Source organism: Symphalangus syndactylus, chromosome 21, assembly GCF_028878055.3.
Source record: "Symphalangus syndactylus isolate Jambi chromosome 21, NHGRI_mSymSyn1-v2.1_pri, whole genome shotgun sequence".
In the NCBI taxonomy this organism is placed as follows: Eukaryota; Metazoa; Chordata; class Mammalia; order Primates; family Hylobatidae; genus Symphalangus; species Symphalangus syndactylus.
The window spans coordinates 73,499,177-73,526,413 of NC_072443.2; the positions used below are offsets into that span (position 1 = coordinate 73,499,177).

The 27,237-nt window shown below is 37.5% G+C and overlaps 1 protein-coding gene across 2 annotated transcripts in view; it reads left to right on the forward strand.

Moving 5' to 3' along the window:
- The window catches only part of MDFIC2 (MyoD family inhibitor domain containing 2), a 120,111-nt gene that overhangs the window by 88,082 nt on the left and 4,792 nt on the right, over nt 1–27,237 (forward strand). For both annotated transcript variants that reach the window (XM_055259635.2, XM_055259636.2), the window contains one exon: nt 19,579–19,800. In XM_055259635.2, the coding sequence (XP_055115610.1) occupies nt 19,579–19,800 (222 nt within the window). The remainder of the gene's footprint in view (nt 1–19,578; nt 19,801–27,237) is intronic.

Genomic DNA, 27,237 nt, shown 5'->3' on the forward strand with positions numbered 1-27,237 from the left:
ATCGGCTCACTGCAACTTCTGCCTCCCAGGCTCAAGCAATTCTCCTGCCTCAGCCTCCTGAGAAGCTGGGATTACAGGCACCTGCCACCATGCCTGGCTAATTTTTGTATTTTTAATAGAGACAGGATTTCACCATGTTGGCAAGGCTGGTCTCGAACTCCTGACCTCAGGTAATCTGCATGCCTCAGCCTCCCAAAGTGCTGGGATTACAGGCATGAGCCACTGCGCCCAGCCTTGAACACTAATTTTTAAAGGTCCAGGGGAAATTTCACTGAGACACCCTTCTGCATATTATACCCAATAGAGTAGGAAAATCCTGAGCTTTGCATCCACAAAGCTCTGTGTGTGCCTCTGTTATATGGCTCATCACATGCTATTAAAATGACCTGAGTGCCTCTCACACACTGAAGAGCAAATTCCGAAGGTAGAGGCCAGGTCTTACTCATCTTTATATATCTACCAGCAGCTATTATATTGCTTGGCACTTTATGAACATTCATAAATGTTTATCGAATGAGTGAAGGAAATGCTGATTACTGTCCTCCTTCAAATTTTTCTATTAGGTGGGGATGTTGTATGTGTTTTCTGAGGGATGTGATCCACTGTTGTCTTTTATTTTTTTTTAAGTGAATGTTGATTAATCTATCCTGGAAAATGCCTACTGTACTCTTCAATATAGAGAGGAATTGAAAAATTAAGGCAATATTTCTCATCCTGTCTACATTGTTAATGACGTAAGCATCATCAAAAGACCACTTGGTAGATGGCGAGGGAACAAAGATTTGATAACATAATTCTTAAGCCTTCAGAGGCCAGAACTCTTTCCACTAGCAACGTTTGTCTAAACAAAGCTCATTATAACATTATTTCAACAATGGCACCAACATGTATCTTTAAATGACAAATGACATTTTTTTAAAAGACATAAATCTTAAGTGTTTTTGTTCTTATCACCAAACTATTGTTCTACTTTATTGTTTCATCTTGGGGGTGTTCAAGAAACACTAAACTGCTTTTCATCTAGAAGGGAAACAGTGTTTCTTGTGAATGTGTTTAGAGAACTTGGAATTAGGCATGCTTCTGGCATCTTCACTTTTACAGAGAAAAGGATTTTGAAGCAGGGAGAATATAAACAGTACACACTGACTCTTGACACACCGTTGCTTTCTTAAACTAGAATAATAAAAATTTGCAAATGAACAAAAGAGTGGGAGGTAGATATCTGATTTACAATGTTTTCGAGATAAAGAACACTATAAAAAAAGATCAATGTGAATAATAAAGCATTGTTAACTGAGTCATGACATTTCTATTCTAGCGACTTGAACGGCAGAACTCTGCAAATGAGCACCTTGTGCCACTTTCCAAGTGGGAGGAAGACATATAATTATAATTCTCACACTGAAGAGAAATCAAGAAAATCTGGGGAAAAGTTTATTGAAAAACATATTGACATATCAGTATTATAAATTTCTCTTATGAAACCAAAAAATAAAATTTCTTTTGTGGACTAGTTCATCATGGCACAAAAGGTGTTTCATGAAAGGATGTACTTGCTTCGAAAATTCCTTTCTTATATTGAGAAAGATCTACCGTGTATTTATTCTGTAACTTTCCAACACCCAAGATATATTAGAGAAATATATTTTCCAAACAGTTTTAACCTCCATTGTCTTGAGCACACGTATCAGCATTGTCATGTCACCTATCCAAAATCCTCATGAAAACCTTGTATTTAGTCAAAACTAATGAATCTGTTTCACCACACTTTGCAAAAGTAAAAGAGGATATAATATTATGTTTTCACTTAACATACATTTTCAGCCATCTCCTTTCTTTGTTGGATGGGTGAGGTGGGGCGGGGGGAAACTGCAAAAATTACAGTGATATTATCAACTGCAGTGTTTTAATAGAGCGCAAAATTGGAAATAGCATTTTGCCGAGTGCAATGGTTAAATGAATTAAAAAAAAACCAAGGGTGAATTTTCTCCTGATATTTAACTCCACTGGTCTCAGAGAGTGGATTCCCAAGTATTGCAGGAAGCTCTCTAACTGACCCCATTACTGCCTCTGGCACTTGAGAAGCCAAAGGGGCAGTTGTAAAGTCAGACACTTAGTGAGCATTGCGGAAATTATAGTGTTGTGTTAAATGTATCCTCTGCAGGGTGCTTTCCTATCTTCAGAGAACACACTCATTAAGTGCTGCCAACAAGAGAATGAAGCGCTTTTCTTTAAAAAAGGGCCACCTTTTATAGAACATCTGGAGCCCATCCAAAGGTCTTCTAGAATAGGTAGGAGAACATAATGAAATAAAGCAGCTCAGCCATGGAAGTTTGCACCATCCGCTGCAGCATGGAGTCATCTCTCCAAATGTATTGGATTTATCCACCATTGCAGTGTGCTTCGAGGATTGAGGAAGAGTGCAACATGTCAGGTGCATGTAGAAGCCTTGGCTGGGACTTCGAATCAGCCTATTTATAAACTGAGAAGAAAATATATTTTGGCTATTTACCAAAGTCTATGAATCCAGTTTCATCCACATTCAATTATTTTCCCTCTGCTTGTTAGTGATAAAGATACACACAGGGATTTCGATTTTACACTAACCTGGTGTTTGTTACAGTATCTACTGTGATAAAGAAGAGAGATTAAGATATATGGGGAAATATATAAAGACTGTAGATGCTGCAGTCTTGCATATTTCCAACAGAGATAGCATATCAGGTTATAGTCAAGAAAGAAACAAAACCAAAAGGATGGGGGGAGAGGAGAGTACAAAAGTTAGATTGATGAAGCAGAGTAAGAGAAAGAGCATGATAAAGGGAGAAAAAAGATTAAGCCTAAAAGAGTGGCTAAAAGCAAATTCACCTCTGAGAAAAACCATTAAAAGAAATCCGAAGCAGCTAACTTTCATTTGTATGTGAATTAAATTGATTGCATGCAACCAGCTTGGAGCTGACCTGGTCCTGTTTTAGAATGCTCTTAAAACTGGGAAATATGTTGGCAAAAGAAATCTTTCAGACTTAAGTTTTGGGAATGAACCTGTGACAGGGCACCAGGAAATAGCCTGTAAGACTCATTGTGTCTGCCCAAAGGACAATAATTTTTCAATCGAGTTCTCATTTTCGGTGGGGGAGACAACTTCAGCCTTTCTGAATTGAGGCACTGCACTAGTTTCCTTGAAATCTACAAGAGTAACTTTTGCTCAGAAAGGAAAAAATGGAATCATTTTTAATTCTATCTCATTTTCTTAAACATATGTAGGCTCAAAATACTGGATATGAGTGTTTATATCAGTGCTCTGCACTCATCTCAGTTGATTTTTAAGGAATCTGTGCAGAGATAGGTGGTGGTAAGAGATAGGGCTTGGGAGTCAGAAAAAAAAGTGAGTTGAGTCTTGACTGTGTGACCTTGGCTAAATAACTTCATCTCTCTGAGTTTTGATTGCTTTGTGGCTCACAAATAAGAGCACAATAAGGGAAAACTTAGACAAAAAGTGTCACTTTCACATGTTAGCATCCTGTTACAAATAGACGCAAAGAGTAGTATAGAACAATGACAATCATCAGAAGCAGGTGTCAGAGGGTTGGCCATTAAGACTTGCCACATTTTCCATCGCTCTTTGTTTAATACAATGTATCTCAAATTTGAAACCTGCCCCTAACTCATACTCACAGAGTCAGACATTCTGGGAGTATAACATAGCAATATGTGTTTCAACAAGCACTCCAGGTCATGATATATAAATTATGTAGGTATAACATTTGGGCTTACCAAGCTGATCACCTGAAAAGGCATTCCTCTCAAAGTGACCTTGACAATAGCAAATGGTATTCCTTTAAAACATCAGCAGTATCTTCTAATGACTTACGGAGCTCTCTTAGGGAGGAAATACTCTTTCCACTCTACCACAATTATTGAATAGGAGTCACCTGTATATTTATACCGGTTTCTATCACCAAGAGACAACTTTGTACAAAGTATGGCTGGCTCACTTCAGGTTTGAATAGTCCATTAGCTAAGTGGTAAGGATGTCTGAGTAACCTAGGAGGCCCTAAGGTTCCATCTTAAATATTATTCTTTTGGAATTTCTATTACTGTTTGCAACCTTTTTGAGTCTCTTCAAATTTATTTGGAATTCAATTTAAGTGAGATTAACCCAAAGCAGATGTAGCAGTAGTGAAGAATTGCTTTACCGAAAACCAGCCTATCCAAAGTGCTAACTTGTAAGCACATAGACACAAACAAATCCATAAATATCAATTATTAAAATAGATTTAAAATGCATAGTTTTCTATAACTCATTTGACAAAAATAAAAATGCCAATGAGCTCTTAGCAATGAGCTAAAATGAGTAGTTTTATCTTCATGGTAACATAGAAGAACTTCCAAAGTAAAGGACCTGAAGTTTCAAAGAGTCTTCATCTCTGGTTGCCAAAAGCAAGTACGAATTTTACCCAAACCTACAATTCGCCAAGGCTCTGACTGTTCACCTGCCTTAGATTTTCAGAGAAAGAGACCAGCAGAATATCTTTGCCTGTGTAAGCCTGGAGAGACAGGGAGAAGTTGTGGAACATAAAAGCACTGGGAGAAACCTAAAGCATAAAGGGTGGGTGTGGCAATGGTTAATATTGTTGTTGTTATTTACTAAGTGGGATAGAGCCAAAGCACTCGCCCATGGAACACTTGAAATTTTTCTATGACAACCTAATTGATCAAGGTGCTTAAAAGGGAATGAGGTGACTAATCTACCCAACTGATAGGATGAGTACTAACACTCATTATCTATTGGGTTGGCACAAATTGCAGTTTTTGCAATTGAAAGTAATGGCAAACCTCAATTACTTTTGCCCCAGCCAAAAAATTTAGCAATGTCCAATAAATGGCAAGACCACGTTAACAATGATGCTCGATATAATCATGGTCCCAAGGATTGGGACAACAGCCAAATTGCCTTATCATCCAAGATTTACCTCATTGTCCTCTTTCCCCTTCCATTTGAACCTTGGCATCATTGACCAGTCACTAGTCATTCAGCAGAATTATATTGGTTTCCAAAATCAGGTTAGAGATGGCACAGAAGTAATGCCTGTAGGTAAGCTATCTGTTGACATGTGTATCTCCTTTAAATAGGCCATAAAGCTCCTGAGGCCACAACCAGGCCTCATTCATCTTTGTATCTCCTGAATGTATCATGGTGGTTAAGAGGAAAGGCTGTGGAATCCAAATGCCTAAATTCAAATTCTTCCTCATAATCTTTACTAGTTTAGTAAAAAAGCAATGAATAAGGCACAGCGCCCTTCTTAAAAGAGGAGGAAAATTGAACTTATAATGACTTCCTCATTGGGTTTTTGTGAAGATTAAATGAGAATTCATTTAAAGCACTTAGGCAAAGCTTCTCATAGTGTGAAGTGAATGTTAGCTATCATTATTTTTATTATTATAGTAGGCACTAATGAATAAATGAATGGATGAATGGGTATGTGGGAGAGGAAACTAACTGACATCTACGGTTTATTCCACATCTAAAATTTTATACTTCTATTCAGTTTCCAAAGAACTTCACGTCTGAAAACTTCTTATCTGAAAATATTTGACCAGTGCTGGCTATTATTGTACCTGGTTTAGATGCAATATAATATGGGAAAAAGCAAATAGACTAGCAGCCTTAGAACCAGATTTAAAACATGTCATTACCTACCACTTAGTAAGCTGATGCATAGCTACTACATTCACTCACCCTTTACGCCAAGCCCTGTGCTAAGCTCAGGAATGCCAAGGCATGGTTCCCCTCCCTGATGGTGGGAAAGACACACTTACAACTGAATGTCATGGAAGCACAAAAAAGGAAATGACCTTCTTTTATGCAAGTCAAGGAACGCTTCAGAGAGACTGAAACGTTCATAAGGGTGGGCAAAGGATTTTATTCATCCCCATATTTTCACTGCCTGATACAGCAGCAGTCAGCAAATATTTGTTGAATAAAAATTAATTATTGAAGGTTTCCTCATACATGATACCCAGATGCCATTCTAAAGGGAGACCAAACACCTCAACATACTAACCTACTTCCTGGGTCCTGACTATGTTTCCAACCAGGGTTAGTTTTCTATGTTGAAATTCACTTCAGTGCTTTAGTAGCAAATCCAATTTTGTACCAGTTAGAAATTGCGTACTAGTTCTTAATTTTTGCTGTCATGCTGTCAGTCAGCAAAAATATAACTTGAATTTTTTTTTTTTTTTTTTTTTTTTTTAGAGATAAGGTCTTGCTCTGTCACCCAGGTGGAGTGCCGTGGTGCCACCATAGCTCACTGCAGCACTGCAGCTTCAAATTCCTGGAGCCAGGTTATCCTCTCACCTCGGCCTCCCAAAGCACTGGGATTACAGGCATGAGACACTGACCCTAGCCTCAAGAAAGTTTTTTTAATGTAGCATATTTTCTTCTGATAATACATGAGACTATTGTATTCTCACACAGAAAAGACAAACTGAGGATAAAATTCATGGAATATAATCTTATTCACTCAAAATTTTAACACGTCGCACCACTGTTTTCTGATGCATAGTTTTGTACAAAAAAAATTTGAAGCCAACTTCAGGAACAGTTATTTCTCATTTGATCTAGTTTTCCTTGCCCGGGTACTTGAAAGATCTTTTCTTTATTTTTGTAATTCAAAATATTTTTTAGAATTGTGGGTCTCTTTTTACTAAATTTTAGGCAGTGGAGCACACTCTCAAAAATTGTTTCTGCTCAGAAAATACATTGCAGTACCATCTTTGAACAAAGCTTATGCTTAGATGGTTTTGGTTTCTTCTCCAAGAAACTGTATCTCTTAGGTGAGATCTACATGTTCTGACCTTTGAGTTTGGCATCATTTTGTCATCATAACTTGAATTTTTTGTCCTTCACTTTTGAACTGTGGGAGAGTTTTTCAGAATTGCTCTTAATCTCTATGTTACTAATGATATTTTCTGCAATGTCAATTCTGTATTTTACTGCTTCTGATGCAGATTTTAATTCTGTCATTTCAATTTTGAATTCTTCAGTATCTCTCTCTTCGTTCACACACGTCCCTTTGGATCCATTCTATTGGTTTTTCATCCCAATTTGTTTGATCCTTAAGATTATTTCTCAGTATTTCTCTTTTCTTTACAAAGTTATTCTTGCAACCTAATGAAAGCCTTGTACAATTTTTGAAAAATTTCTTCTGTTGATGGTAACAAATTATTTCTGGATCGGTTAAGGTGACAAAGAACTACAGCTCTCTGGTCACATCACAAATCAACACCTCTAAAAAAACATAACAGCCTAATTTTCCTGTTGACACAAAATATGGTTTGTGAATCGGGAGCATGCAGAAAACAACACTAACTCCATTTTACTTTCAGCAGAGCTCTGTAAGTGCTAGACTGATTGGATTATTCAGTTCAATTCTAATGGGTTGATATTTAGTGTAAATCTTTCCCAATACTATCAAACCCAAATTTGCAGATGTGAGCATTCTTGTTTTTCCATATTTTTAAAGTGTTCCAGAAGAAAGCCAGGAGAGGCTGTATCAAGGACTGTGAGGCAGACAATACTTTAAACTTGAAAGCCTTGACTATAACGACTATTTGGTGTTTAGAAATAATTTTTTTAAACCTGCCTTTACTAACAATTGGAACAAATGAACATTCTTTTTTAAAGGGGACTTTTTTTTTTCTTGAAATGGCCCAAACACTTCATAAAATTGTCCTGTTATTTTTAAGACCTGAAATTTTAAACTAACTTTGTGGTAGCTTATTTTAACACTCTAAAATATATTCAGAATAGTTCACCTCAACATGCTTGAATGCTGAATATTTTATGCTTGGACAAAGAGCAAACTGTAGGTCTTTCGCCAAGCACAGTCAATGCACTTGAGTATGGGTTACCAAAAATGCTGAAGAATTTTTTTTTTCTATTTATTGTTATAGCTCAAATCCTTGTGTCTCTTGTAGGCTTTAAGTGACATAAATATGCATTTCCATCTGCACATCCTTGTCAGGAATAGTTCTGCTGGGAGGTGTTATGCCACCCAAGTACTTCCAGAATAGAGTCTGTTAATCCTGTTACCACTATAGAAACTCAGAGGAAAAGTCTACTCAGGCCACTACTGCAGCTGCTGTGGCTGTAAACGTTCCAGCAACCACACCCTGGGTACCGAAAGGAAGCAAAAGAAAATTGAATTTTTTTAGTAGAAGAGGGATGTAGAGTGCTGACCTCAGTCTATTACTCAGACCAGCGGTCTCCAGACTTTTTATTGTAAAGCTTATAAACCTTTACTAGTAAAAAAGGGAAAAATAGCAAGCCCACCTAATGCATGCATATATGCATCTATATACATCTACGTGCACATGCATACACAATGGAGGCATATGCTACCATATTCACTGTACTATACATTATAAAACATGCAGAAATAGTTATTATATTAGGATTTAAAAATAGAAATAAGTGTTCTAACCCCATTGGATAGGTTTGCATCTCCTCCAGGTATACATATGCCACTTTGGAGACCACTGGGCTAAATTTCCACCAAGTGGACTATCAAGAAAATAGATCTTAAATCCCCAGTGAGGCCTTTTGATAGATTCCGTAGTTCACTGGGCACACAGAGTGGGCAAAAGGAGTTTAAAAATAAACATATGGTTTGCTCCTCTGTTCCCTCGCTCCTGTGATTTCTTGTCCTTCCAACAATGTGGCTTGACTTCTGGCCTCTCCAAGGCCTCTGTATAGATCTTATTTCTATCCTACATTTATACAGGCACATCACAAATGGATATTAACCTGACAGATGCTGATAGGGAGCCTCCTAAGTCCATCCAACAGTATGTCACCCCCAAGCCCTCATAACTCAGAGACAGGACTAGCTAAATAAACCAGGTTCAATGATCATTCAGTAAGTACTTTTCAACAATAATTTACTGATTTATAAATACAGAATGGATGTCTTTAACTGCCCAATTCCATATCATGCAAGAGATTTCAGATTACCAACGAATCTAGTTGTGAAACAAAACTTCCACAGAAAGGTGGTGGATATGAAAACATCTTCTACCTCTTACAGTGAAAAACTGTTTTTTCAGCTCTAGGAAAAATTGGACACTTAAATCAAAATTCCTTTTACGTTGATAAAAATAAAATATTTTAGTGGTAAAACCTAGAAAGATCAGAGAATAGACAAACTTCTCCCAATCCCTGCTGGTACAAGTCTAAATATCTTTCTGGAAGGCAATTAGCAAATTATATTAAAAGCTTGAGAAATTCAACCATTAATTCAATAGGTCCTTTTCTACTAATTCAACCTACACAAATAAATAAATATTTTAAAACAATGACAACAATGCTTATTTCAAGAGTATTCATGGTATCGAAAAATAGAAACTATCTACATTTGTATTGAATGGGGGAACTGTTAGTTTATGATTCACCATGTAAGAAATGCTAAGCATTCTTTAATTCCCTATATATTGAGTACCTACTGTATCCCAGGTCCTCTTTTAGATATAGCAGTTAATTGACACAGATGAACTTCCATTAGGCAGCATTTTGGTCAAGGGTGGGAAATACATGTACACCATAAGCAAGTAAACAAATAAACAAAATATTTTTAAAAATCACTGTGCAGAAAAATGAAACAGTGATGTGATAGCAATGGCTGGTGATCAGGGTTATGAGATTAAAGGATTTCTGAATCTTGGCACAACTGACATTTGAAACCACAATTTTTATGGGTTTTGGTGGTGAGTGGAAGGGGTCCCTGTGCATAATAGGTTGTTCAGCAACATCCCTGGCCTCCACCCACAAAATACTAGTGCACCTAGCCCAGTCATAACAATAAACGTTATCTCCAGACATTGCCAAATATCCATTCCCTTGGGGGGCAAAATCCGCCCTGATTGGGAAGCACTGTTTTTGATGTAATGTAAGGGAAGGCCTGCCTCACCCAGGAGGTGACATTTGAGCAGAGACCTGAGTATGTTTTTCAATAAGATTTAGGATGAAGGGAAATGGTTAGGATACAACGGTAACAACTACAACACATTATATTCAATAAAATTCACTTAAACAATCTCTATCTAGACAGTATAGCCTATTAGTTAGGAACATGGACTTGGAGCCAGGCTACCTTAGTTAAAATTCTAGCTCCATCACTTACTGGTTATGTGACTCTGGGTAAGTTATTTGATATCGCTGTGTTTTCTGTGTCCTCATGTGAAAAATGGGAATGACACTAGTAGTACCTACCACATAGGGTTGCTGGGAGTATTAAATGGGTAAAGATATGCAAAGCTCTTAGAAAAATGAATGACATCTGGGAAGCACTATAAGTTTATATCTATATAAATTATAATTAGAATATGTAGTATTAATCAGATATCTAATTAGAATAGTATATTTATTATTAATCTAATTATGTTGATATATATTCTAATTGTATATTGATTTATATATAAAGTAGAATTAGAATATATATCCTAATATGCAAATATAAAGCATAAATACAAATATGTAGATATATACATATAAATCTATAAATATAAATTCCACATATACCAGATATTTACATTTTTGTGACACAAATATAACAATGTGTTAAAAATGGTGGAATTATAGATTTTAATTTATTTGTATCTTTTTGTATTTTCACAGTTTTACAGATAACAGTGCAAATGTTGCATTCAAATCAAAATAAAATACCAAGATGTGTTTTACCACAAAAGACAGAAATTTATAGACTTTTACTAGGATCAGCTGGTCTACAGAGAATGTGGAAAGAGGACCACTGGGATGTACTCAGAAAACCTCCCCAAAGGATGAGTCCATTGTCAACCGAAAACCAAGACACCCCATCTTTAGTCTGTCAGTTCGTCAGTTGGCTAAAATGTATTTATTACTTGCTTTCTGCCAGACACCATGCTAGGTTCTGAGAAATTGAGCTGAATGGCCTATGTATTTCCTCAAGGAGTTCACAACAGAAAGGAGAGGAGAAATACATCCACAATTAATCACAGTACTATAAACTAAACTAACGGCTCTAGTAAGGATATCAACCTGGATTTCTGGGGGCTCCCAAAGGAAACAATTGGGATTGGAGTTGCAGGGGACAGTTGTAGGAAGCTTCTTACAGTGGCCTTTGAGGGATAAGTGTGGAAAAAGCAGTTATTAGTTATCAAATAGGAATTCTAGGTTTGAACCTACATAAAAAGTACCTCCTAATCAAATACAAGCAGGATCAATTAACCTGGAGAGGGGTAAGTCAGAAGGGACAAAGCAGTTTTATTTCAGAAAAGTATCTCAAGCTCATATCAGAGTGCTTCTTTTCTGAAGCAGTTTCGAAATGCAAAGTCTGACTGCCATAGGAATTAGAAGACATAAGTTCAAGTACTAGCTCTGCCCCTTACCAGTGGGGTAATCTTGGGCAAACCACTAAAATCTCTGACCCTCTATCAATTTCCTCATTCATGTAATAATGATAATAATACTTTGCAAAACTGTTGTGAGCTTCAAATGTGATAATGCACATAAGAGACTTTAAGTGACATTCAAATAGTTCGGATGAATAAATTGTGATGGTTTTAACATAATAGAGAATATTTTGAATAATTATGGTTTATTTTTAACATTTATATTTAAACACTGATAGTAAAAAATTGACTGTATATGTAATACCAATCATGCATGAGTTTATAGCCTGATTGGCTTCATTTATTTTTTCAGAGCCCTAAACCTATTATTAATCCAAGTGCATCAAACTATAAAAACTGCTAACCATTTTTTTTCTCAGATAATATAATCTTTATTTCTTGAGACACTTTTTACAAACATTAAACTGAAGGTAACTGCATAAAAATGAAATGGAGACTCATAATTGCAAACTGCTTTCATATCTGAAGAAGATTCAACTATCTCTTAGAAGTCAATTGTTCCTTGTTACCAGCTTATGATCTAGCTATAAAAGTATATCACTTAGCTTATGTCTGTCTACAGGTGCAAAGTATAGTGGTGGGCAGAAAACTGAAGTAATTATCCAGAATAGTTAGACCAAAAAAAAAAAAAAAAGCCCGCTTCAGCCCCCCAAAATTGAAGTTGCTTTGCAGGTGTCAGGGAAGCTTGGGGAGGGGGCCATGCTCAGCCTTCTTCCCTCAGTTCTTTTGTACTCTTTAATCCTTTTCACCTTGAACACTCACTTCTATTATTTCTGGAGGAATAATATACTTTAGCCTTTTCTCTCTTTTTAAAAAAGATTTACTAAGCCTGATTGAAAAGGCTTAAAATGTCCTCTTGTCATAGCCCTTGATAAACATTTCATCTAACGTTTCTTGAGGCAGGGTTTTAGTTGAAGTGCTACAGAAGACAAATCAAAACAATGATTTATACAACTGTGACTTTAATTTGAAAGTCTTTAAAGGACATCTTCCAACCAGAGCTGCCATTTGAAAATCAAAGAAAAAATGTCAAATATATTTATCTTATTTATCCTCCCTCCCAAATTAGATTTAATGAACCCAAGGTTTTGTCTTATCCAATCTATCAGGATGTAGAAATTGAATACTCCATAGTTACTTATTTCCATTCATTTCAAAAAGGTGAGGAAATTTTAGAAGCCTTCATCCCTCAACTGGAGAAAATTATCCACTCAGCTTTATTACTCAGCTTTCAAAGAAGAAAATATGTTTTTCTTGAAAACAGCTTATTTGAGTATCAATCACCTTTTATTATGCTTTTCTCAATGTCAAGAAATCTTCATCTTCCTAATTTTGTTCTGTCTTCAGCCATAGTATGTTTTCAAATTTTACTCAATATAAAAATAATAGTGATCTACACATCTAAAAAAAGATGATTCTGACCCTGGCTGATAATTTTCACCATGTTTGATCATGTTGAATGATTTCCTGTATTTTATATATTGTATTATTACCTACCAAGCTGTGGAGAGTATAATCATACATTTTAACAACAAAAATCACCTCTAACATTTGAATGAACTTTACAAAATTTTCATACAAAGGAAAAAACTTTTTTTCTCTATACAGTGTCACTTCAATTAACTCCTTTTACTAACCACAATAATTTGTTAATGGTTTGGTAGCTTATATCTTGAAATGTCACTTGTCTGCCTTGGTCTGATTTCAGCCACGGATAATTACAGTACTAAATTCTAAGCTGGAATATAGTTTAAATCCAAGGGAAAACATAATTCACCATTATAGCTTAAAAAATGGTCTATACATTTGAAATATACACTGACTTTAAATGTTTTGGCCTAGAACTAAAATTAAAATCACCCTACCTTAAAGTCTTATCTAATAATTTTCCTATAGGCTTCTGGAGTTTACTGCTCACAAGAAAAAATTAGCAACAAGCTACCTGTTTCCACAGGCAACTTGGCAATAGAATTTGTAGGTTAAATGAGAATAAAAAGATCTACTCAGGAGGCTGAGGTGAAAGGATCATTTGAGCCCAGGAGCTCTAGTCCAGCCTGGGAACATATCAAGAACCTGTCTCTAAAAAGAAAAACAAAATACAGAGAGAGAGAGGAGGGAGAGAGAATGGAGGCGAGACATGGTGGCTCATGCCTGTAATCCTAGCACTTTGGGAGGCCAAGTCAGGTGAATCCCTTGAGCCCAGGAGTTCAAGACCAGCCCAGGCAGCATGGTGAAACCGAGTCTCTGCACAAAATACAAATAATAATAATACTATAATAAGTTTGCTGTGTTGGTGCATGCCTACAGTGCCTGCTACTCAGGAGGCTGAGGTGGGAGGATCACCTGAGTCTGGGAGGTTGAGGCTGCAGTGAACTGTGATTGCATCACCACCACTGCACTCCAGCCTGGGTGACAGAGTGAGACTGTATCTCAAAAAAAGAGAGAGAAAATGGGAAAATATTCAGGTAACAGTGAGCCATTAATACCTGTGTGTGTGTGTGTTCATGATGCGTGTGTTTTGCTTTCTTTATGACTAATATAATGAGAAGAATATTGTCCAAAGTATAATTTTGATTATAATGCATAAGATATCTTGAAGAGAGCTGTCACTGTATTCAGAGCCAATGAATGCTGAAAAAGAGTCCAGATGTGAGGGCAGAGAGGATTAAATCTGAGTGGCAGTAATGCAAATGAAAAAGCGGACATGGACTTGAGGGATGTTTAGTAGGAAGAATAAACAAGAATTTGTAAATGATGGGATGGAGGGAAAGGGCCAGTCAAATAACAGTTTTAAGCCCAGGGAACTGGAAAAATGACAATACAATAAAGACAAATTGAATTGTGGATTCTCCGGGGATAGCCAGAGTTATTCCAGTTTGGGGAGAGGAATGAGGGGCTTAGTAGAAAGAGTCATCATAATTGAAAGGATTTTGCTAGTTACCCACATAAAATGTCCAATAGACAGTTACAAGTGTGAAATTGTAATTTGTGATGACTGTGAGCTTCTTGAGGACTGAAATCATTTGTTGTTCTTCTCTGAATTCTGCAGTGGTTAGCGTAAGTGTAGTTTATGCATGGCAAATATTGCCTGCATCTCTGGCTGGCTGGATGAAGATTTAGTGGCCAACTTCACAAAGAAATCAATGACGTTGTGAGTGTGGACAAATACAGCCTTCAAGGGTAGGGTAGGAAGAAAGAAACTAAGAGGACAAAGTCTTAAGGAAAAAATAAATGGAAGGAGCTGGAAGAAAACAGAAGCTGATAATGGAGACGGGGTAGGTCAGTCAAGGAATTACACCACAGAGGGAGAAGGAAAGGACAAAGGAAAGGAATGGACAAAGGGAAGGGAAAAAGGGAAGGGAAAGGAGAAAGAAAAGCAGAAAGGAAGGAAAAGGAAAAAGGAAAAAGGAAAAAGGGAAGGGAAGGAAAGGGAAGGGAAGGGAAGGGAAGGAAAGAGAGAAAGAAAAGCAGAAAGGAAGAAAAAGGAAAAAGGGAAAGGAAAGGAAAGCAAAAGAAATAAAAGGAAGGGAAGGGAAGGGCAAAGGGAAGGGAAGGGAAGGGCAAAAGGAAGGGAACAGAAAGGAAGGAAAGGGAAGGGAAAGGCAAAGGGAAGGGAAGGGAAGGGCAAATGGAAGGGAATGGAAAAAGAAAAGCAGAAAGGAAGGAAAATGAAAAAGGGAAAGGAAAGGAAGCAAAGGGAAGGGGGAAAGGAAAAGGAAAAGAAAAAAGAAGGGAAAGGAAACAAGAATAGAATCAGAGGACCTAGAGAAAAGGATATAGTACTTACCCATCATTTGAATGTTTTTATCTATAAAGAGTCAAATGAGAGAAAACATGGATGCAAAAATTACAAAGTCACATTTAGTGATCAAAAATGAAAATCATTAAAACGTTTTCTTAATAACTCAGAGTAAATAAATTAATAGCTCCTGTCACATTGATTCATCTGTTGCATGTGGGTACTCAATAAATGTTAATTGAATTAAATTAATAACATTTGCTCAACAGTAATAAAAACTTAATTAGCTGTCTATCTTTTCTCTGACTTAAGTTTATGTCCATTTGTTCTTGCAATTACCTGTAGCCCAAACTGTTTAAGATTCACTTTAATTTTTTTCTAAGAAATATAGATGAGCTTCTATTTTTTGTCCTAATTTTGGTTTGTTTTTAACTATTGGTAAAAATTATTTTCTCTAAGTTAATGTCAAGAACTATGAATAACATCCCAAATATAGTTTCACGAGTTCCTTATTTAACTCTAAAATAATTTCCCCTAAAGAAGATCTGATACTACTTTTTATATGTTTCTACTTTGAGCTTATGCTACTTTGTAGTACTTTGGGTGCAATGTCGAATAATACAATAAAGGAAGGAATCTGAATCTGATGAAATTATTGTTAGCATCATCTATAAAAGATGGAAGATGTCAGTAACATTCACCCAAAAATTGTGACTCACTTCAGATTTCAGAATTCTGAGTTGAACAGACTGGGTTCTCAAATGTGTGTATGTCAGATGATTTTCTAATGAGCAACAGATAGTTCCCACGGAGGAATGAGAAAAAATAAAAATATAAACAGAGATATAGAATTAAAATAACTTTATGAATGGCAGTTTAACTTCTCCATAAAATTCTCTCAGTACAAGCCTAGTGTGCTCCAAATGGTTGCTTAATGTAGCACACCACTTACATTCAAAATGCTATACTTAAAATTGTCACAAAATTAAAAAGAGAATCATATACCACTTGGCTGTATACTGTATTCTCCGCATGTTCTTACATTCCAGTAACCTCTATCCAACTTTTTTTTGTTACTGAATTACTTTGTGCAAAAGCAATTTAAATTACATGCAGTCTGACTACGTGTGATAATTTGAACTGATTGTTAATTAATTCTGCTAAGCAAATAGCTGCTGCAATCTCCATACTCATCAAGGTCTCGTTATCTATCAGCTCTTTCTGAGCTGCTCTCTAATGTATGGGATAAAGCAGCTGTAATGGAACAAGAAGGATTCCCTTAGTGTGCAAAGAAGGTAGTTTTGCTTTGCAAAGACTGCTAAGGGAAAGGTGAGTGTGTAAAACCCAGCTATTTGCAAGGTTCGATTTTGTGCAGGTGACACATCACAGTATTTAGGGTGAGAAGGTTTTGCTGATGTGCATTCTCAGCAGTTAGGAAGGAGAGATAAAAGCTAAGAATAAATCAGAGAAAGCATTGCATAATATAAAAGGGAAAAGGACAAGCACAAAGCTTTTAGAATCCACCAGGCCTAGATTTGAATCTCAGTTCTACTACTGAATAAGGAGGAGGCCTTGGACAATTTACCTAAATAAACTCTGTAAGCCTTGGTTACCTTCATTCATCTGCTAAGTGGGGATATCCATTCATACATTTCCCATCTGTTCAAGGAGGCTAACAATATCTACCTCCTAGAGTCTTTGTGATGCTTAAGTTCAATAAGGTATATAAGCAGTAACATAGAACTTGACATAAGATACATGCCACTCTGTGTGTGTTCATGTCTGTGTGTGTAAAGCAGTGGTTTTCAACCACGGTGATTTTGTCCAACAGGGGAAATGCAGCAATATCTACAAACATTTTTCATTGTCATGAGCTAAAGGGTCAGGTGCTACTAGCATCTAGTGGATAAAAGACTACGATACCACTAAACATCCTACAATCTCTCCATGCCAAAAAATTATCTGGCCCAAAATATTGATGCTGCTCTTAGTGTTTTAAGACATCATTTGAATGTCCATCTATCTGCGACATTAGCTGATTACTGGATGCTTTGATACCCAAGTAAGAAAAATAAACTAATTATGATCTTCATCATCATCATCATCATCATCATTATATCATTAATTTGGTGAATCCCTCTTGGGTTAGAGGAAGCCTAGTGTTCTGTCATCTGTAGGGCTGATTCCACTTCAATATTCAATACTACATTAATTGCTTTCAACGATAGATGTTTTCTTGAATCCCTATTTCTGCCAATCCTTTTTATGGTGGATGAAACCACAACCAAGAAATTTAAAGCCAGCACATAAAAGGAAGAGAATAGAAATTAAACATTGTTGAAAACCAAGGCTGTTTGGAGGATCAGAAAGAAATAAAAATGACCTAAGACAGTTGTGTATACCAGACTGATAGTTCTGGTGCCAGTTAGGACTCTTCGGAAAGCAACCATCTTAAGATTGGCTTCTGAATATCACTGATGCACAAGTCAGTGGGCTGTTCTCTCTCTTTTTCTTGTCTCAAATGCAGAAGATCCCTGGCATTGTGGTTCCCAAACTTGTCTACATGTTGGAATCACCTGAGGAGCTTCAAAAATTCTCCCGTCCCACCAGGGATTGTGATTTAATTGGTCTCCTGAAGAGGGGAATACCAGAGCTTTAAAAATTCTGAACTTTAAAAAGATTTCCCAGGTGATTCTACTCTGCAGAAAAGTCTAGAACCCATTGCCTTAGAAGGCAGAACCCACTAGACATTTCCATTGGCCCTAAACTAAGAAACAACCTTGGAAGGGAAATAAAGATGGACTTGGCAAGAATACGTTTCTTGCACTGAGCTGCATAAGCATGGTAAAATCAAACCAGGTTGCCAATTGTATTATTAATTTCAGTCACTCAATGAACATTATTGAACCAACCAGGCATTGTGTTAACAACGGGAATGCAATTCCCAAGGATGCCTCTTGACCACGTCCCAATTGTGCCACCAAACCAAGAGGACTGTTGCTTGTTCAGGTTTTAAGTTGTTCCTGGGCATCATCAGCCTGTAAGGAAGTTATAAATTAACTGCACCATGACCCAGTCTGGTCCTCTCTCTAACATGATTTTATGATATGCTTCTCTTTTATACACTTCTCAATCCTGTAACTTACAGTTATTTCTTTGATGATTTGTTTGATGCTCATGAAGGTCAAGGTCCATACCTGTCTTAGTCATCCCTCTATCCCCAATATACAGCCCAGCGCTTGTTGCAGAGCAGACTCCCAATCATTACGTGGCAGGAGAATGCATACAGTTGTCCCTCAGTGTCTGAGGGGAATTTGTTCTAGGACTCCACAGATATCGAAATTTTCAGATGCTCAAGTCCCTAATATAAAACGATGTGGTATTTGCATATAACCTATGCATATCCTCCCATATAGTTTACTTGACCTTTAGATTACTTATCATACCTAATACTATGTAAATGCTATGTAAGTGGTTGTTATACTCTATTGTTTTTTATTTGTATCATTTTTATTGTTACATTGTTATTTGGGGAGCTTTTTCTGAATATTTTCTATCTGTGTATCTAGGATTTGTTGTATTGGGGATGTGAAACCCACAGACACGGAGAGCCAACTGTATAGGAGATGTAAAATACATACAACACTTGGGGCTTCTCAGCCTTCTCTAAGGCTTTCCAAACCAGAATTTCAGTCAAGAACTTTGCTAGAAATTCCCTGAACATCTCTAGCTATTGTGCCAGACAGTTATGTGGAAATAAAGCATGTTCCCAAGAAGCATACCCCCAAAGCCATACAGGCTATCACCTGAATAGGAACTTAAATACCAAGGCAGAGAAAGCCACTGTGAGGTTATGAGGACAGAAGCAGGAATGAGCTTATAGACTACTCATTTATATGCATTTTTCTTTTTACAGAGGAGGAAAATGAGGTTTGTAAAAACAAAGTAATAAAGTGACTTGATTGAGCTCATATGAATAACTCAGCAGTATTGCCCACCATATAAGATCCTTATCCTGCTCCTCAGATTAATAATACACTGTGACAGGAGGCTGGCAATGTACTATGAGATTTTGTTGATCCAAGTGAATGAAGTGCTTGATTCTCCCTACTTATCACCAAAAAAAAAAAAAAAATAGTAGAAATAAGTGTTCTAAATTACCATGATGGGTAAAGTTTGCAATGTGTATAAAATTTTATAATGATTGCACTCTTCTTTCTTATATTTTTATTCAAAATTGTCTTGCTCAATAATACTTCATTCTTTTTCTTAAAACTTTAATCTTAGGAAAGTCAAATGTGAAAATTTCTGCAAATGTCCATTCTTAGGTCACTAGGTCACGTAAACTATAGCGGGTTTCTGTATGTGTTTTTTCTGTTTCCATCTAGATACACACCTCACGAATGAAAAGCATGCAGATGAGAAACCCAGTAATGCTATTGTTATAAATTCAGTATCTGACTTCAATATCACAGATGGACCAGCCAAGGAAAACCCCAATGAGCAAAAACTGTCACAATCCAGCACATCACTGTCCTCCCTTGAAGAATGCCAAACAACATTTTCTTACCTCCAAACTGATACTTCAGTTCATCACAGAGACACTGGTGGTATGTTTCTCAGAATTCAACCCATCTCTAAATAAAGCTCCCAACCCCCATCCCCTGTAAAATCATCACATATGCTGTTAGGAAAAAAAAGTCCTTATGAATATTAAACATGAAGACTTCGATTTGAAAACTCTGGTGAATGACATATGTCAAGGTCACTTTGCAGTTATGAGGCGCTTGGCAGATTGTTTGTTCTCAAAGCTGGGAATCAGAGGCAACATGTTTTAAATAGCTGGGGTGGGACATAATCATTCTTGCTATGGGGCTATGAGGCAGATAAAGAAAAATGGCAAACTTCTTTCTCTCCTCAGATATGGAACTATTCAGTCTATACCTCTAGTCAGAGAAAAGAAGGCAGAGAGAAATAGTATTAAAGTGCTTGAAATATATAAATATAGACAGCATAAAAAATTAAGATGCTTACACCAGCAATCTATGAGAAAGGAGTGGTTCGCCTGGGTATTATCCGTAGGCATTCTGATCGTTGCAAACCTAGACCCAACCATGCCTATATATGACATAAAGAATACATTTCATTTGCAAAGCCAATTTCAAATTGGTTTGGTGCTAAATAAACAATCAGCCAAACAAAGTTCAACATTATGGACTCTACACCAAGATATGGAATTTTACTCAGGTTAACTTTGCAATGACCTTTACAGGAGAAAAACCATTCAAGATTTTGTAGTGTTCAGTATCTACATTTGCATTTAAAGAAAGCCTGGAGTTTCTCAAAGGAAAATGTAATAAGTTATGGTTTCTGGCCTACATTTAAACTCATATTTACTTTTTGAAAATAAGAAAAAAGATTAAATAAACTTTGAATAACAGCACCTTTGGAATCATATCAGTTTCACTTCTGCCTCTGAAGTCTATTAACTGTATAGTACTGGACACGTTTTTTAAATTTATCATCTCTGAATTTCAGTCTCTGATTATATGATAGGCTAGTTAACACCATGGGGTATGTTGGGGATCAAATAAAATAACATGTATAAACTACCTAGTACAAAAGTTGGTACACAGTAGGTACTCAATTTCGGCCATGATTGTGATTACACTTTTAGAAAGTAAGGAAGATTTCTATCACATATTATATATATGGTGTCTTGTGCACATGTTGTCATGAATGCTTTAGGCCAGAAACTACAGGCTTAATTGGCTGTAGTTGCCTGCAGATAATATGAATACTAAGTAGTCTGGAAGTAAACAACAGGGATTGGTGAGGACTATGGCAAGCTGGAGAGCACATGGCTCATCTAAAGGTCACTGCCTCGACACAGTACCAGCTGATTGTTGCCAGAAGGAAATACAGAGCCAGAGTTGCCAGATAGTGAAGTTTTCCAAGAAAATCCAGAGACGAGGAGTGTTATGTAAAATTTCTAAGTTTTCCAGAGTTGATAATTACTGTTACTTATTTTTTCAAAGCTCAAGGTACTCCCAACAACACATCATTGGGCCAACTTTGACCCGTAGCTATCAGATTATGACTCTGAATTCAGGATGATGCTCACGTCTCTAGATTTGGTAGAGATTAATGCCAGTCAAGAAAACAGGTGGCCGGGCGCGGTGGCTCACGCTTGTAATCCCAGCACTTTGGGAGGCCGAGGCAGGCGGATCACGAGGTCAGGAGATCGAGACCAAGGTGAAACCCCGTCTCTACTAAAAATACAAAAAATTAGCCGGGCGTGGTGGCGGACGCCTGTAGTCCCAGCTACTCGGAGAGGCTGAGGCAGGAGAATGGCGTGAACCTGGGAGGCGGAGCTTGCAGTGAGCAGAGATCGCACCACTGTACTCCAGCCTGGGTGAAAGAGTGAGACTCCGTCTCAAAAAAAAAAAAAAAAAAAAAAAAAAAAGAAAACAGATAATGGCAGAGAGGTCTCTACAAAAGCATCTTGATGCTACAGCATTTTATCAAATTTTACCAGGAGTGTGTGGATGCTGCTCATCATGTGAATAATTGAATTAAGTTAAATCCCAGAACTGGGAATTGCCATTGTACATATCCACAGTGAAACATACTTTCCCTCCAGAATCACTCTGATCTGACCTATCAGGGATACTGGAGGAATAAGAGGGGCCAAGCCAACTAGCATGACACCTGAACCCTTGTATTCTCAGGAAAGGGTCCAAATCACTACTTCATGAAAATGGCAACCGACACTCAAGAGCTTCATTCAAAAAAAAAAAAAAATAGCTGACTACTCTTCATTCAAAAGGCAAAGGAGATCCATGAAGATAATTAAATTAGGTCATTTCCAAGAAATTCAGGTTGTAAGCTGACCACATAGGTGATAGTCCACTTGTCCTTTTCCTCCCGTGTGAAAAATCTCCCCAGTGAAGTAAGAGCTTTTGGTACCTGGATAAAAGAGAAAGGAAAAGAAGCCAACCTAAGACCCACAAAGAGTGATAAGAAACTCTCATTATCCTAAACAGCAAACATCAAGGAAATCAAGAGTTAAGTCAGACTCACTCTATTTTAGCGAATTTTTGATAGTAATTGTAATTAATTTAAGGATGCAGAAATTGAGAGCCGGGGTCATTGTTCGTACTGAGATAAATACAGAAATATCTTTCAGGAACAGCAGGGAAAACAGAAGGGAAAAGAGAATATTGCATCCACTTTCAAGTAGTTTGTGGCTAATTTATTTTCAAATGTATAAATGAGTGAATAGGAATAGATGCTTAATTGCTAATATTATTTATATACATTGCCCCACTTAAAACAGGATGGAAAAGCCTCACACATGCAGATTTTGTAAAATGTGTTACATCCATTAGCACAGTTCATGGTGTGTGCTCTGATGGGAATTTACAAGGATCTTTACTGCACATCACACACTGTGTGCTGAAACATTACTTTACTACTAAATCGTGGTTCGTCGTGTGTGGTCCCTTTCCTGAACAAAATAGAAAGTGTCCAGAGGACTATCCGTGTCCCCACTTCTGTTTCTGCAATCTTCTGATTGTGAAAGCTCCTCTGTGGATAAGAAAATCAGAAATATACATGATATTAGAAAACAGTCCCCTTAAAAATAATCCTGAGAATATACCTAATTGATGTATAATTTTGAATTTGAGACATCTCATCCAGGTGGAAGAGGAAAATCATAAATACAAGATACCTCAAAAGAATAGTCTTAATTACACCATGGACTGCTGAATAAAATGATTACATTTTCTACACTGTAAATTTCATACAATTAAATGCACTAGTGTCACCTTATAAAATGTTTCAATTTTATAATTATTTCAGTTCATTTGCTCAGAAAAAAACATAAGCCCAAATTTACTTAGTATCACCCAAATCTAGTCATTCTAGTTCTAAAGAACTGACTTGAGTGTTAGTTGTGCTTGTCTGAACTTAAATAGATCTTGACATATTTAAGTAGCTATTAAAATTGATAACATCAGGGATGATACCCCAGCTAGAGAAAGGCATTCAATCACTCTGTATTTATTCCCATTCTACATTACAGACATTTTTTTAAAGAACTCAATGTGGGGGAGTGGGAACCGATTTTTATACTTTTGGAAACTTTTAGTAATCAGTGGATTCATTGTGTCATGAATCTCATTATGATGCTGAATTCTCTGTGATAGCTTATTAATGTATTAAAATACTGGCTTTGGGCTGGTATCATGTTGGCTCTTTTTCTTTGCTTTGGGGAGAATGAGGAAGGATTGTGATTTGTCTGGGGTCACTTCTGAGAGAACGATTCTTGCCACTTAGGATAAGGAGTCCTGGGGTAGCAGGAGGTGTGCTTCAGCAGCTCAGAAATGCTTCTGGAACTTCTGTGGGTGCTCTTATCTCTCCCACCTCCTAATCATGGGCACCAAGGTGACAAGACCCAAAGTTGGAAGGGCAGAATCAGGGAGTGCAGGACCGCAGCCATGAGGCTCCCCTCAAACACACTTGTGGAACCTCCTTGCATTGCCACCTTTTCCACTCTAAATAAAGATGACGCTTTCTAGTGAGAGAGATTCTCCCTCCTAATTAGCAACTCCCCAGTTGTACATTTAACACCTCTGGGAGCTGTGTTAATTCTTCAGTGTCATTAGGGTATCACTTTGCACATCATAGCCTTCATGTCCTAAAGGTACCCTGGGGTGAAGAAAGGAAATGAAGCCCAAGGGGGTTTTTGTCATGGCTTTTTGCTCCCAGCGAAACACCACTGCTGATTGTGCAGCCTGCAGGTCTCTGATCCATCTTAAACCTTCTTTAATTCAGGTTTAAGGAATGGGACAGCCAGGTGGGCACTTCAATAGCAGCGATTAGAGCCTCTGCCAGGATGCCAGGTGTTCTATAGAGGAGATTTAATACACAAAGAACTTGTGATAAAGGTTTTAGAACAGCAGAAAAGTCAAATACAGTGAACAGTAAGCCACCCAGACATTAGCAACAACAAGAAGGCTCTCCTACCTCTTCCTTTTGTCCCTCCAGACTACTAGTGCACTGGTATGAACTTGGAGACCACTAGTACTAACTGTTGTCAAATAGACTACTAATCACTAACCACTATTAGATTGAGCACTAGTTACTAACCGTTATCAGATAGACTACTAGTCACTAACCACTATCAGATAGAGCACTAGTTACTAACCACTATCAGAAAGACCACCAGTCACTAACCACTATCAAATAGGCCACTAGTCACTAACCGTTAGCAGATAGACCACTAGTCACTATTATCAAATAGACTACTAGTCACTAACAATTACCAGATAGACCACTAGTCAGTCACCAATCACTACCAGATAGACCACTCGTCACTAACCACTATTAGAACACTGGTCACTAACCACTATCAGATAGACTACTAGTCACTAACTACAATTGGACCATAGTCACTGACAAATGATCTTTGCCAGTCTTGGGAACCCAGCACAGAGGAGGGCAAGATGAGGGAATGGAGAGGGAAGCAGGTCATCAAGAAGCCGGTAGTGGCCTGTGCCATGCTCAAGTGTGTCAGAAGGAAACTGGGAGCATATTATGGAAGGCAGGTTGGATTCCTAGTTAAAAACTATGGAGCAGTCAGTCTAGTTCAAATTACAGTGCCACAACAGCCTATGTTTCCTGGGGCATGCCTCTTAAACACTCTTTGCCTCAGTTTCCTCATCCCTCACCACAGGGATCATAATAGTACTCAACTCAGGGTTATTTGGAGGCCTGTGTAAGCTGTATGTGGAGGCCTGCACAAAATTTGCAATAGCAAAGACATGGAATCAAACTAAATGTCCATCAATGATAGATTACTTAAAGAAAATGTGGTACATATATACCATGGAGAACTACACAGCTGTAAAAAAGAACAAGATCATGTCCTTTGCAGGAACATGGATGGAGCTGGATGCCATCATCTTTAGCAAACTAGCACAGAAACAGAAAACCAAATACCACATGTTCTCACCTATAAGTGGGAGCTAAATGATGAGAACACATAAATACAGAGAGGGGAATGACACACACTGGGGCTTATTGGAGGGTAGAGGGTGGAAGGTGAGAGGAGGGAGAGGACCAGGAAAAATAATAAGTACTAGACTTAATACCTGGGTGATGAAATAACCTGTCCAATAAACCTCCATGACACAAGTTTACCTATGTAGCAAACCAGCACATGACCCCTTAACTTAATAAATGTTAATAAAAAGAATTTAAATAAGTAAAAAAAAAAAGTTACAAAACAAAGGTTCTAAATAAAGAAGGAGAAGAGAAATGAACACCCCCCCCCCCCCAAAAAAAAAAACGTTTAGAGGGCTGTAGATTGGCTTTTGGCAAAATAGTTGACACATATAACAGTGCGATGGAGACCACAGGCTTTGGATTCAGAAAGACTTAGATTTGAATCTCTGCTCTACAATCTTACAGTTGGGAGGATTTAGGACAGTCAGAAACAATCTCTGAACCTTAGTCCTTGCATCTAAAAAATGAGTATTACAATATTTACTTGTTAGTATCATTCATTGATTTAGTCAGTCAACCAGAGAGAGATATGGCTTTCTTGCCTCTTGCAACGTAGATTCTAATAGGAGGAGGTAACAAACTAATTAGTTTCATGTCATCCTATGGTCAGTGCTATGAAGAAAAAATAAAACAGATTGCTGTGAGAGTTTCAGCAAGGATGTGATTTAAAGGGAAGGTGTTTAAAGCTAAAAACTTAAAGGTTTGAATAGGAGTTGGGTGAAGTTGGGGGGCAGGAGGGTGTGCAATGCAGGCAAAAACACAGCATCTGCAAAGGCCCTGAGCCAGGTGCATTCCAAATACTGCAGTTTAGTCAGTGTGGCTAGAGTGCTGTGAGTATGAAGTAAGTAAAGTAGGTCCAGAAGTCAGAGAAATTGGCAGGAATCCAATCATACAAGGGCTTGTAGGCTAAGGCAAGGATTTGTCACTTTTCTCTAAGGGGAGAGTGAGTTGTTTAAATTTAGAATTAAAAATACCGAAGGAGCTGATGAATTTGAAGTGGGCTGGTGTGGAAGCAGAGTGTCCTTGCCAGGAGGCTATTGCTGTTGACCTGTTGGTGGCTGATGGTGGCCAGAGCTAAAATGGTGGCCCTGCAGGTGGTGAGCAGCTGGTGGATTTCGAATATGAATTTGAGGTGGAACCAGCAAGACTCAGCAATGAATTGCATGGGGAAGGTATGATGAGGAAAAGCAAAATGACAAAGAATGACTACCAGGTTTCTGCCAAATTCATCTGGGTGTTCAGGAGCCATCCATAAAAGAAAATAGGAGGAGGAACAGGTTTGTAGGACTGGGGAGACAGATCCAAAATGCAGTTTGGCCTTGATAAGTGAGATGTTTTGAAGACGTTACAGAAGAGACGTGCAGCAGGCAATAGCATATATGGTATACACTTTTGGATGGGCTGCAAGAAGGGGTGCGAATCATGGGATATAACTTTGAATATCACATTTATTAAACCTTAAAGCCCCAGGAAATAGTGCAGGCAAAGAAAAATATACTCATTCAGGACAAGAGGAAATCCAACGTTCTTTTCAAACAGTTGCAAATTTTCCCCCAAACTGCTTGTGCAAACAAAAATTGGCCATATGCAAAACAGTTTTACCTGCTCATGTAGAACTATTTAACATGCCTTTTAGGAAAAGTGTGGAACACACTTGAAAGTTCGGAAAAATCTGTTTTCAATTCATTAATGTTCCCATGTTGTTTTTGGACAAGAGACTCTGCCTTTTAAAACCAAATAAAAAGGACTGACTTAGAAACAGAAAAAAATGGGCTCTATTCTCAAGTGCAAAATAGGGAGGTAGAAGAAAACAGGTGCCAATTTGGCCAAAAGATTAAGTCAAAACTTTTTTTTTCTTTTGTAAATAAAATCTACAGTATACATTAGAAGAGGAGACCTCCAGAGTCTGCCAACTTGAGGAGACATTGGCAAGAGCAATTGAACCAAAAGGTTGTATACGCTCAGGAAATTAT